This window comes from Anomalospiza imberbis, chromosome 1 (assembly GCF_031753505.1).
Source record: "Anomalospiza imberbis isolate Cuckoo-Finch-1a 21T00152 chromosome 1, ASM3175350v1, whole genome shotgun sequence".
NCBI classification, from domain to species: domain Eukaryota; kingdom Metazoa; phylum Chordata; class Aves; order Passeriformes; family Viduidae; genus Anomalospiza; species Anomalospiza imberbis.
Window position 1 is genome coordinate 13,550,358 of NC_089681.1, and position 13,370 is coordinate 13,563,727.

At 41.5% G+C, this 13,370-nt stretch overlaps 1 protein-coding gene across 1 annotated transcript in view; it reads right to left on the reverse strand.

Annotated features, from left to right (window-relative positions):
* DEPTOR (DEP domain containing MTOR interacting protein) overlaps window positions 1-13,370 on the reverse strand; it is a 74,922-nt gene that overhangs the window by 32,256 nt on the left and 29,296 nt on the right. The window contains exon 5 of the mRNA XM_068182302.1: window positions 9,655-9,833. Within this exon, the coding sequence (XP_068038403.1) occupies window positions 9,655-9,833 (179 nt within the window). The remainder of the gene's footprint in view (window positions 1-9,654; window positions 9,834-13,370) is intronic.

The window sequence follows — 13,370 nt, forward strand, 5'->3', positions numbered from 1 at the left end:
GTTCCTGTTCTGTTCACATACATAAAATATAAATAGTAACATCCATGCAAATCTTCTTTCAGCTTCTGATTCTGACATAAAATCCCAGATCGGCATGGAGCTCACAACCTTTTCTTTTCCACTTTTTCAAGGAGGCTGATGAACAGCAGAGACAGAAATATTAGCTTTACACTGATTACATAGGACCAAGGAAGCTTTAGAAAGTACAAAAGCCTATTTTAATAAATGGTATGACTCATGCCTGAAAAATCAGGCCATTTTCATAACTGGCTTTTCCCCCACATCCCTCCCACCACTTCAATTCCCCATGATTTTTAGCGCTGATAATCTGTGTACATCTCCACCGTGGTGATTAATGCTTTCTCCCAGCCGAAAGCTGCAGTCCCCAGTAGGACACATCCAGTGAGGCATTCCAGCTGCTCTGCACGTCCCCAGAAACAGCACTGCCACCAAGCAAGCTCGTGGCTGCAGCCAGGGAATGGCTGTTCCATGTTGAGGGAGCAGTGGGAAGGAGATCAAAGTTACGAGGAGCCAGATGAGCAGCTTTTCTCAAGAGAGCAGAGGACACATTGAAGAGTGTGCTTGTTTGTGTGAGTGTGCCTGTGCTAGGGTTAAGAGGAAGAGGCTATAAAACATGAGCAGAGTATATGGATTTTTTCAGTGTGGATATGTCATATCTTCCTCCACTTAAAGACAAAAGCAGCACTGAACTCTTTCCAACAGTGCACAACATATTTCCAAGTCTTTGCACAAGGCAGCAGCCCCAGTATATTCACAAGTACACTTTATCTTTTTAATGAGGTAGTTTCCTCTATTAAAATGATGTGAAATGCAGTTTGAAGTTGCAGATCATTCTAGACCTTCACTATTACTGGCTGCAATAGTCTGTGCCTTCATACAGCCAGTCACAGATGACCATATCAGTTTTGACCTCTAGAGTGGCAGGATATTACCCCAAAAGAGCAACATCATGCCAAGAACAAATGCAGGATGATGAGACACACGCCGACAGGCTGCAGGGGCCGGCAGGGGCTGGGGGGCTATCCGGAGGAGAGTACAGCTGGAGCTGCTTCCACCTGCACCCAAAGTGTGCCCAGGGAAGAGTCTGGCTCCCACTCCATGTCATTTTGCTTTCTACCTCCCCTCTCCAAAGCAGAACCAGTGTTTAAAAGGGAAGGAAACAAAATACGAGTTCCTCAAAAAAATGCCTCTGTCTGTGGATAGCACACAGCTTGCTGAGCCAGCCTCCTCTGTGCCTCAGGCCTTTGGCTAGCATAGTTTTGGTCCCTTGCCAGACAAGCAGTGAAGTGTGTGTCCACTTTGGCTTTCACAAAGCAGTGGTGAGTCCGTGGGCTTGGCAAACACCGACGGCTGCTGAGAGCTGCACAGAGCGGCTGCGCAGGGCTCAGCCAGCCCCCAGCCCCCAGCCCCCAGCTCTGCCACACACCCAGGCACTGCTGTGCTGCCCCTCTCCACTCTGCCCTGCACCGACACACGTGTGGCTGGAGCAGAGGAACTGGCACTTTATTCAGCACTGGACAATGCTTTTCCCACTCCTCTCAAAGCCTTCCTGTTTTTCTGCTAATCTGGCACTGCAAATGCATTTTAATCATGGCACCTATTCAGATTAGTTTCCTTCTACACATTGATGAATTCCACCTGCTTGGATCTCCCACAAATCCAGGGAGAGAGACCACAGATGTTCAGTGAGCACAGGGCCCTGGATCGTGGGTCTTGGATTCCCTGCACTGCATAAACACAACACTTGCATTTCCACCTTTTATGAATGTTTATATGCTACACAGACTGTAGATAAGCCCACCTGTGCATGTATTCAACCATCACATTAAACTCTCAGCAGTGCAGCTGTACTAAATTGTATTTTTTTCTTATTTGGATTACAAGGAATTCACTTTGAACAAACAATGGATCTAAGTTTGAACTGCTCTTGATTCCATTGATCCCCTTGTATAAAACTGCAGGGCAGATTCTGGCCCTGCAATACAAAACCCAGAGAGCTGTTCCAGCTCATCCTACTAAGGGTAAAGTCAGTAAGCATGTCCAGAAATAAATAGGTCCTGTGACTGTAAGTAGGTCCAAAAAAAAAAAAAAATCTGTGCTATAACTACAGCTCTCTGAGCTATAAGTAAAGGAAGGCTTTCTGAGCTGTTTCAATGAACTGTAGTATATTCATGTAGTCCAACAAAAGTCGAGACAACTTTTATACCGTCTTTAAAGCATCAGGATTACAGTCAACTGTCCAAAAGTTCCTTGGGAACTGAAATTCAGAGTATCCTGTTCTTATTAAGGTGGTATATTCTGATCAGTGCATTAATATGTTATTTCTGCTGCCTTAAAATAGGAATGCAGATATGTGTTTCGATATACATTTTGTCTTTCCAGCCAGTATGCCATCTATTTGCAGTATATTTTCAAATACACATTACTTACTCTAACATGAAAAGCCAGTGTTGAATCACACACATTTCAGCAGTCTTTTTGGTTTGTATATGAGGATTTATCATCTTTAATTTAGTAAGTTTACAGAACATAGCCAACTGCTTTTCTTTGCTTCCAAATAAAGTATGGAAAGTACAGTCTGTGGCAAGGGAAGCAGAAGATGAAAAGGCCCATCTGGGTATCTCTTTTTTTTTTTTTTTTTTTTTTTTTGCAGCTGTTAAAAACTGAAACCCATTCTCTGTCAGAAAAATAAAATTCAATAGTCAATATGAAAAGAATTTTTCATATGTTATTTACATAAAGCATGTGCCTCTTTCAAAATCCAAATCCATTTCTGCTGTAAAGACAACTGCATGAAGAGCACAATGAGAAGCTGACATACTAAGGAGCTGGGGGTTTTTACAATTACATATGAAGTTCTTATTCTTTGACTTCTTGCAAGGGCAAAATCATAAAAAATATGCAGAGTGGTCTCCAGATTTAGCATAAGCAGCTGAATTACTGTGGGTGAGGTTACTGTCCCTACACATGGGAACTGCCACACGAACAACTGAGTGCTTCTGCCTGGCATTAGCATGGGGGCAACAGGACTTAGAAAAACAAAGTTGTATTTCAGGACATCATAGACTAACTGAAGCCTTGTGTTTTTACTGAGATAAATCAATGCATCATCTGTAAAAATGTGATGTTTTAAAATTTTTAATATAATGAAAGCTTGGATATATCCAAGGGCTGATGTGATTCAGGTTTTAGATCAACTAGACATATATGTGTTGATTTTGGAAAAGAAAGCCTATGATCAATTAAGTCAAGGATCTATGGTATGTTTCAATGACACTTGTAAACTTCTATCTGCAGTTGATATTTCCAAGAAAGGGGCTCCAAAGAGAAATCTTGAATTAAAGAAGAGCACATTTCACATACATGGCAAGTTTTCACTTTGTAAGTGAATCATAATCAGCTAACCATAAGCAGTGGACACCTAAGGTAAATATAGCAGCACATACTTCATTATTCACTGCAATTTTAAAAGAGAAGGAAAGCTTTTCAATAAAAGCAAGAGAAATAATACTTTGTTAGATATTTAATCCACCTCCACAATTATAACAAACTTTCAATTTCATCATGTGTCTTGATGCTTAAAACTAAATGCACTGATCATCTTCGGAAAGGAAACTCTGCTGTATAAAGGTACAGAGTCCTTGCAAAGAATAGGGACAATTAAACACAGATATAAGACTTTCCTGCAGAGACAGGGACATAGCACATGTCAACATTAACTGTTCTCACTAAGTCACTCCAAAGTGTTGGTTTTCGTTTTGGAAAGTAATTTGCACAGTGGAGTTCACAGATAAAAGATTAACTCTTGAAAGGAGATAAGGACCTGCTTCTGTGCTAAGCCAGCAGAACACATGTTTACCTTGAACACACCAGGTCTGATCAAGTGCAAGTCTGTCAATAAAACTTTTTAAAGTTGAAATGTATTTTAAAGGAGGGTGGAGGCCAAAGATACTGATGTCATGTCTACAGTATCTTATCACATATTTATTACCATCAAAAAATCCTAGCACTGACAAAATCATATAATCATTTAGGTTGGAAAAGACCTCTAAGGTCATGAAACTCAACAATTAACCTGACACTGCCAAGTTCACCACTAACCCATGTCCTTAAGTGTCACATCTACACATCTTAAATTCTTCTAGGGATGGTAACTCCATCACTTCCCTGGGCGGTTCCAAATCAAGACAAACCTTTCAGTGAAGAAATTTTTCCTAATACCCAACCTAAACTTGCCCTGGTGTAACCTGAGGCCTTTTCCTCTTGCCCTGTCACGTGTTGCCTGGCAGAAGAGACTGACCCCCACCTGGCTACAGCCTCCTGTCAGGCAGTTGTAGAGAGTGATAAGGTCTCCCCTCTCCTTTTCTGCAGGCTAAACATCCCCAGCTCCCTCAGCTGCTCCTCATCAGATTTGTGCTCCAGACCCTTCCCCAGCTCCACTGCCCTTCTCTGGACATGCTCCAGCCCCTCAATGTCCTTGTAGTGAGGGGCCCAGATCCGGACACAGCACTCGAGGTGTGGCCTCACCAGTGCTGAGTACAGGGGAACAATCTCTGCCCTTGTCCTGCTGGCCACACTGTTGAGGATACAAGCCAGGATGCCACTGACCTTCTTGGCCACCTGGGCTCACTGCTGGCTCATGTTCAGCTGCTGTTAACCAGCATCCCAGCTCCTTTTCCAATGGGTACCTTTCCAGCCAGTCATCTCCAAGCCTGGAGTGTTGGATGGGGTTCCTTGCCTGGAGTTGTTATGACCTGAGTGCAGGACCCAGCACTTGGCCTTGTTGAACCTCACACCACTGGCCTTGACCCATCACTCCAGACTGTCCAGATCCCTCTGTGGAGCTCTACTACCTTCCAAAAGATCAATACTCCCAACCAACTTTGTGTCATCCACAAAGTCACCTTTGCTGCCCTTGATCCCTGGATAAAGATCTCCTTAATAAAGATAATTAAGAGGGCTGGCCCCAGTAATGAGTCCTGTCCCCAATACTGAGCCCTGGGGGATACTCCAGGCCAAGTTTTGGCCCTGTGAAGAGTGCACCCATCCACAGCATGGGAATACAGATTCTGAAGAACATCACAGGAAACAGTATCACAGACTTTAATGAAGTCCAGGCAGACTATATGTTCCAAAGAAGACAACTGCTAGGCTGTCATCTCTAAAAGAGACTCTTACACCCCTCAATCATTCAGGAAAGCAAAGCCTCACCACACCTATTCTGCTGCTGGTCTGAGCCTGGGAATCCACATCCCAACCCTCTGGAATAGAATGGACAGCCATTGCAAAATGCCTCATGCTGAACTGTGCTGTGGTCACTGCTCAGGTAAGATTCTGGGGGCATGTCAGGGAAGAATCACACCAAGCACATGGACGTGAAGGTCAGCAGCAGCTTGGGAAGCCACAACAACAAAACAGACAGAATGTGATGTGGCATGAGATGAGTTCGGCTGCCCAGGACCCCCATTTCTCGCAGGCTCAACTGTCAGCACACACAGTACCGGTACCATCTGTGGTACAAGGCAATCCCTGTGTGTTTGCATCCCACAATATATTGAAAAGTATTCATAAGTAAGCTATGGTTTGCTGCCATGGTTGCTGCCATGGAAGAAATGCAAATATTCATCTTGCAAGTTGTAGGTGCTATACTAGGACAGCACTGGTTTCTCTTAACAGTATTAACCAGATTTAAATTTAACATATTTATCACTGGAGATTCCAGACTTTAAAAGTTTCTGCAAGGCAGGCAGATGTTTCTCCATCCCTCAAGCTTTCATACTGAATGAGTCTTTGGAGGAGGACAAGAAGATTCTGCCTGTCATGTCAGCAGTTCTCTGTTGTTGTGGCTGCAGGTGCAGGGTAAGCTCTTCAGAAAGGGCTATAAGCAAGTATGAGCCAAAAACAACTCCATAAAGAGCTCTGTGAATACCCTCTTTTGTCCTTGGTCATCTCAGTATCTCTGTTTTCCAGACTGAGGAAGGGCTGTGACTATGTGTGGATGATCACACTGTCCTCTGCCTGCCCCCCGACCATCCTTGCTTTGGCCTGATCTACCTGGGAGCTGGCAGTTGGCAGAGAACAACTTCTCCTGCTGCATGTGAATTCTGACCACAGTAGCTAATCTGTCCCACCATGCCCATATGAAGAAGAACTAAAAAAGATCCAGTGTCCTGGAGGGAAGTTTTATCTATTAACAACACCAAGCTCTTATGGGCTTTTCTACAGCTGAGAAATGTGTTCTGCACACCTTTTGTCCCTGCCTTTATTTTATGTGCATCACCAAACTTATAAATTTTCCTACAGTCTTTATTGCTACATTCTGGATGAAGGCCATCAGTGTTCACAAATGCCAAGTAACTACTGGCAACTACAATCCCAACACCAGCCTTCAAGAAATTAAAAATGCACAATTCCCTGCTACTTATGGGGGCTTTATTCCATATTACATGGGGTACCAATACATAGCAAAGGCAATCTGGGTCCTATTTGTGAAAATGGTGGTAATGATGTTTTGTGGATTATGATTTCACAGAATCACAGAATATTCTGAGTTGGAAGGGACCCACAAGAATCATTGAGTCCAACTCTTATGTGAATGGCCCATATGGGGATCAAACCCACTCTGCATTATTAGCACCACGCTTCAACCAATGGAGCGAATCTCGGTGATTTGTGTAGGCCAGTGAGATTTTGGCAGGAAGCAATTCAGCACTTAAGCACATTTCATCATTTTCATGCATGGCAGGGGAAATGTGTATGGTTACATATGTCCAAAGAGATCAGGAAGATTATTTTAAAACTGAGAATTTGATGCTTTTGCAGCATTTATACAATTCCTCTTAAACCACTGTTTTCCTTTTTAAAATTAGCATTGGTGTTTGTTTCCTGTGTGAAACCTGGTTTGCATCTGACCAATTAAAGTGAAGAAAAATGTGTCAGGAAGCCATTTTGAATACAGTGCCTCAGTTGCAGAATACAGCTTCTCTGAGTAATTGAAATGAAAGTCAGTAAAAAGACATTGCGTAATTCAGTTGTGGCTGGAAAATTACCACTGAGATTGGCAACTTGATGCAACTATTTCTATTACATCCCATCACATTAGGTGGGGTAAGAAATACTTAATAAAAATAATACAGCAGGTTTTATTTTATTCCATATTGTGTATATCAAACAATACTGCTAGAAAATGATTGCCTATAGGACAGGAAATGTTTTATTCTCCACTGCTGTTCAGTCAAGAATCTTTCTGCTGGTTCTGCCAACAAGGATGCCAATTAGTGTCCAGTAAAATTTTGGTATTGCTGATGAGAGACAAAACAATGGAAGCACAGTATGGTGAAATGAATTCATGGTACTAAGACACAGAAAAATAGCTTTCTTTTGTTTTTTAACTGGATCTAGAACTCTGTAAGATGGGTGGGAGGGTGTTGGGGAGAGAATACCTTTCCTGCTCTTTTCCAGTTTATATCCCTAATTCTGTACCAGTAGTTCTCATTTCGAGCTCCCTTCTCAGAGGAAGCCAGATTTCCAAGAACCTTCAATGTGCACAGATCATATCCAGTTGCTAAAATGAACCCCAAACCAGCTCCATGTTAATTCTGCCAGTACTTTCATCAATATTCCTGACACTGTCTAGACAAATTGTTGCAGTGAAATCTCCTTTCACAAAGGAGAAAGTGTGCACAAAGCATGTTCACTCATAGAAGACAAATCTCAAGGACACCATTCAGTTTTACTTTACTCCCAGCATCGCCATCAAGTCCTTGTGAAATCCCCACTCAGTTATGTTTGTTTTATTAAAAACTGGGTGAGGAAGATGACAGTACGTTGCAGCAATGACCTGGTATGGACAAGTGAGAAGACAACTTCCTCAGCAATCAACTAATTCCCAGAACCCTGTCTTTACTTCATGAATTTCAAATCTCTTTCCTAGAGTGCACTTTGTACATGCTCTTGACTACAAGAAAACGATGGGCAGGGGATAAACCTGCAGAATGGCCAGGCCTATGCATAGAGGAGCAGGGCCAGTGTCACTCAGGAATGACCCTTGAAACCTGGCTTGACAGGGGCAAAATTATTTCCCTGCAAACGTGCCCTGCTGAGCATTTGCCTTAGTTAATGAAACAATGGTTGATCTGCAAGAAAAGCCACATCCTGACTTTCTTAGCTCTGCAAAGATCTCAGTATCTAAGAAAACCAGCTTTGCACCAAATATTAAATCCTGACTATTTTCTCTGCAAAAAACATCTGTATCAGCATAAATCCCACATTTTTTAATTTTTTTTTTTGTAAGTGTCCTGGTTTGGGACCACAGGATAGTAAGGAAAATTTACCACATATGTAATACACAGAAAATGTTCAAGTAAAAATAGGAATGAAATCATTGCTGCTGTAAAGAGGAGGGGTGGCATACCTTTCCTGTCCATCAAGCTCTGAGCAGTTGGCACTCTATAAATCATAGGAAGTACAGGAGTAATTATAGAACTGGAAGTTGATCACTGTAAACATTCAGAAGTAGCTCCTAGTAATTGCAAGTTAATGTGAACATGATTAGAACCATGACAGAACTGTGCAGATCACTTTCATGCCCACTTTTCTCTATTCATTAAAGCTAGGTTTTCTTGTGAAGTAACAAGCAACCTAGTCAATCTAGCACCTTGTGTACTAACAACATGCTGATATAATCTCTTTGTTCTCTGCCAGAATTAGGTTTGATGCAACAACACTTGGACCACCAGGATATGATTATTTTCCCATTGTGCACTAAGTAATGTAGGTAACAACTTCTGCCATTCTGTTGTCATCTCTTTGCACCCCTTCATTGCTCCCAGAGGCACTGCCACTTCTATGGTGGGAAATGCCTGGTCACAGAAGGGCAACATGCACTGAGAACAGATAATGACAACATGTAAAATGGGGCCAGGGGTGTTAATTTCTTCACCCTCTGGGCAATAGAGAGAGAAAACTCTGTCTCCTCCACCCTTAAGTGAAGGAGCTTCTTGATGAAGGTGTATTTGCCAGACACATTATACTGGACCATGAAGAAATATTTGATTCCTGCCTCAAAGTTATACCACCAGGACAAATAAAGTAACACTTCAACCAAAAGTGACATCCTCCTTCCTGCCCAAACATACTAGAACTCTGTTACATGCCCAAGAGGAAAAGCTGCTTTTCTGGCATCAGACTATGCTCTGTTCTGCCTACAAGTAGGAACATATATAGACCCTGAAATTTTTATCTTGCACACAGAATTTAGCTAATTTAAGGTTCTAATCCCTATTTGATCCTTACAAATCTATTTACCTCAATTACACACATTGCAGATAGCAAGTTCTACAAGTTAATTACTACAAGTGTAGGAATACTGACTTTCATCCACATCCTTAAGTTGTTATTATAGTTTCAAATTCCAGCCAGACTCTGCATTTGAGGAAGCATTTTCAGAGCTAATACAATGCACTTTTGAAAAAGCCACCCTTCTACTAAACAAAGTTACTTAGACTCCTGTCTGAAATAATTTAGAACCTAAATATACTGTGATCAGGAAGACAAGGGCCTCTCCACGTGATTTGAGCTGAAGAAAGTGCTACAGTAGGTGTAGCTTTTACTGCTTGGCAGTAGATTTCTCACCGTGCTGTATAATGCCGTGCTCCAAAAGCCTGCGGCCGAGCTGCTCCGCTTCGCTTCGTGTCGCGGCCTCTCCCTCCTGGATCAGCCAGTCAATGAACTCTGACGCCACAAAGGTCCGCTCGTACTTGACTCCTTCCTCTTCCCTGGCTTGCAGAAGGGTATTTTCAGAACTCATCAGCCTGGTGTGGTGGGGGGGAAAATTGGTAGGGAAAATGGTTCTTCAGAAAAGCAGTTCCAGATCTATTCTGGCAAATCTCATTTATATCAAGCAAATGCATATGAAGCTTTCACTGACTTACTAAATCTTTCCTCAAGCTATCAATCTACTTAGGAAGTGAATGAAAACTGCAGAGTAAACAAATTTAGACTTTATATCCCTGTGTGAAGTTAATGCTTTCTTCTTTTTTCCCTGAAAGAAAATTAGATTTTTAGGTTTTGCATTTCCCCTATTTAGTGTTTAACATTCTCTAAAAGTTACTGTATAATCAGCTTTGAAAAAAATTAGCCTAAAAGCACCAGAATGTGACTAATGTGTTCAAAGCTTCCTAATTAATATTTACTGTTAGCAGGACTATGCCCCAAAGTCATTTAGATGACTTTGAAAATTCTTTCCATAAGCTCTAAAACAGCTGCAGAAAAATTCAAGAGGAGGAAAAAAGGTAGTCCCGTGGTTTGGAGGCAGATAAATATTGTGCATCCAACATTTGATGATGCAGCTGCAGTTAGCGAATTGCACATGAACCTGAGCACATTTTAACATCTGAGGCTCACAGTTCTCTGTGCCTTAGCTGGCTCTCTGTAACACCAGCCAGAGGAACACCATGAGATGTCCCAAAATCTCCTAGCAACTGGCATGGGAGTAGCTGAAGGATACTAATGAAACTCTTCTCTATTCAAGATACCTATGCAAATTACATGGTCTTAAAAAAAAAAGCCTCAATATTTTGTTGATGCAAAAGGCAGTTTTAAAGAATAAATGAGAATAATTTCTTTGTAATACAGAATTCCACTTTTTGGGAGGAAACTGAGCACCATAGCATCCTTATTAACTTAATTTTTTTCATAACTATATTATTTATTATAGGCTAATAATAGGACTAGTGGTAAGACTTTCAGAGAAATAGTTCAAAAGATGCTTTTTCCAGGTAAGAGTAACAGGTCCCTTTCTTTCACCAACTATTTGGAAATGAGGGCACAACTGAACTACAACAGTCATATTCTGGCAGTGCTGAATCTTTGCCCTTCTGATAAAGAAATTGAAATTCAAGTAAATCCATACACAAGCCATCTGCTTCTTAAACTGACAGCACGTCCAGAGATTATGGAATATAACTTCATCTCCTTTGGGAAGCATCAAAAAAATCTGTGCCATAAGAACCCAGAGAGAAGTTTCATTTGAAATTACAGTGAAGAGGTTTGACATGGTCCAACCTCTGTTATTTCACCTAAAAGACTCTTCTCTTGATTTTAATGAGCACTAACCTGAGGCCTGAACCTACTGGATCTGACCACCAGGTAGCAGATCATCAAACCAGGCCAAGGCTGCTCAGCCACAGCTGTGTGTCGGTGGTAGCACAATGAACTGCTTGTTTAGATGGTGTGTCATTGCCAGCACCTCTGAGCTGAGTAAGAACTGAGAAAGCCAAATTAGCTGAGGATAATGTATTGACTCCAGAATTCTTGCAGACTTCATTCTTTTTTAATATTTTGATTTACAAGCATCTTGTCCCACAGCATTTTGTCCCACACTCACCACCTCTAATACAGACCTACTATGCTCCAAGGGGCTATCTTTAAATGTGTCTCGTTCACCAGGCTTTTTCCCCCTCAGAAAAAAAAATGCAAACCCAAAGCTTGTGTCTTTTCCTACCATCTGCTACATGGCTACCCAGAACTGGTTACCCAGGCTCTGCAGGCACCAAATAAAAAATCTTTAGGATTGTGTTAATTGTTCTTTGATGAGTCTATAATTAGTTGACCGCCTCATTGAAATCGCAGATAGAAAGGTCCTTGAAAAGGCAGTGCTAATGGTTAGATTTTTACAGAGACACAAAAGAAATCTGGAAAAATACCAAGTGGAAAAACACTCAGTTTGACATTTCACACCCTTCTGCATAAGCCCAGAATAGCACTGCAAAGGATTTGGACTTGTGAACAAACAGACACGACAAATTGCCAGTTTAAGAAGCCCAGACACAGCAATCCATGGACTCACGTCACTCACTGAAGTAAATCACTGTAGCTCCATGGCTGTCAACAAAACTGTACCAATTTACATCAATCAAAAACCTGGCCTTTTGTTAGGCAGAACTGGAAACTTCCTTTTACTCTTCCATTTTCTCCTTGTTCAAAAAAAACGAGGCTGTTAATGCCAAAACGCATTATTTGCTAAAACTGGTGTTGTCCTGCATTAAAGGAACGTATTTATCCAAGCACTGAAATTCAAACTCCTTTTCAAAAGAAATCTTTAACCTTGTTTTTATCAAAATAACTGCGCCAGAGGATAAAAGCAACTCAACCGCTGATGAGTTAAACCAAAAATGATGCCAAGAATGCAGTCTCAAAATTATCTGAAAGATTTCCTGACATTAAAACCATAAATCTGCACTTCTTTCACAGTGAAATCTGGTTCAAAAGTCTCAGTTGATGTCAGCATCATGAAATGACTTATAGCTCCTATGTATGACTGCACCAGAAAAAACAATCTTATGTGTCTGACCAAACCCTACTGAGAATAGCAAACATAATAAAAATAAGGTGCCTGCAACAATTTGATTTTTTTTTAAGCTACAAAAGGTCTGTACTGGATTTATAAAAGATTTGCAGGGAGAGTTTTGTTGAACAGAAAACATGTTTATCTCATTCATCCTATCTGGGCAGTCCTGTAGAGCTTGAAAGCTGATACCAACCTTAGATCTTATAAACTATTCAACAATTTCAGACAAGATTCTAGGAAATCCAGCAGTTTTCATCTCTAGTTATAAACCTAAGCCTCAAAGCATGTTCACAGAAAGGATTACCCAAGTTTCCAACAATGTGCTGGGAATCTGAACTGATTCATGATTTTCAGTGCAAATGAAGGGAGAATACAATCAGAGACTGATTTTAAATCTTCTAATCCCACAGGTACAGCCACCAAAGATGCCCACAGTGGGTGAAGGGGGTAATACACAAGAGAGGAGAGTTCCGGTTATGAGGAGCTTCGTGGTCATGCAGAAGAGAGACGGGAAAGGGAGCTCCTCAGCAGAGGGACAGCCCTGATGTCCCCATGTCCCAGGGCACAGAACAAGGCATTTACCCGAAACAGCTGTCTGAATGTAAGGAACCTGCCTGAGACACCCATGCAACAACCTGTTGATCCTCCTAAAGCATTTTGCTCATTTTACCCACTGAGGGTACAGAACTGCATGGACTGGTGCTGGGTAATGTCTGCAATTTTGGCAAGTGTAAATTACCTTGGCTTCTGAACCTAGTGGTACTCCAGCCCCAATCAGAGAATGGAAAAGAGCAGGAAATAATTGTAATGTCTATCTTGAATTAGCAAAGCCTAGTGAAGATCAGCAAACTCTACAAAATTAGTCACAGATTTTCAAAATGTGTTGGATTTGGATAGATTTCCTTTGGCATAGCTGCATTTCTGTTGCAACCAGGCCCATAGGCATTTTGATAAACAAGTTGAATATGGTGGTAAATGACTTAATGTTTGTGCATGAATA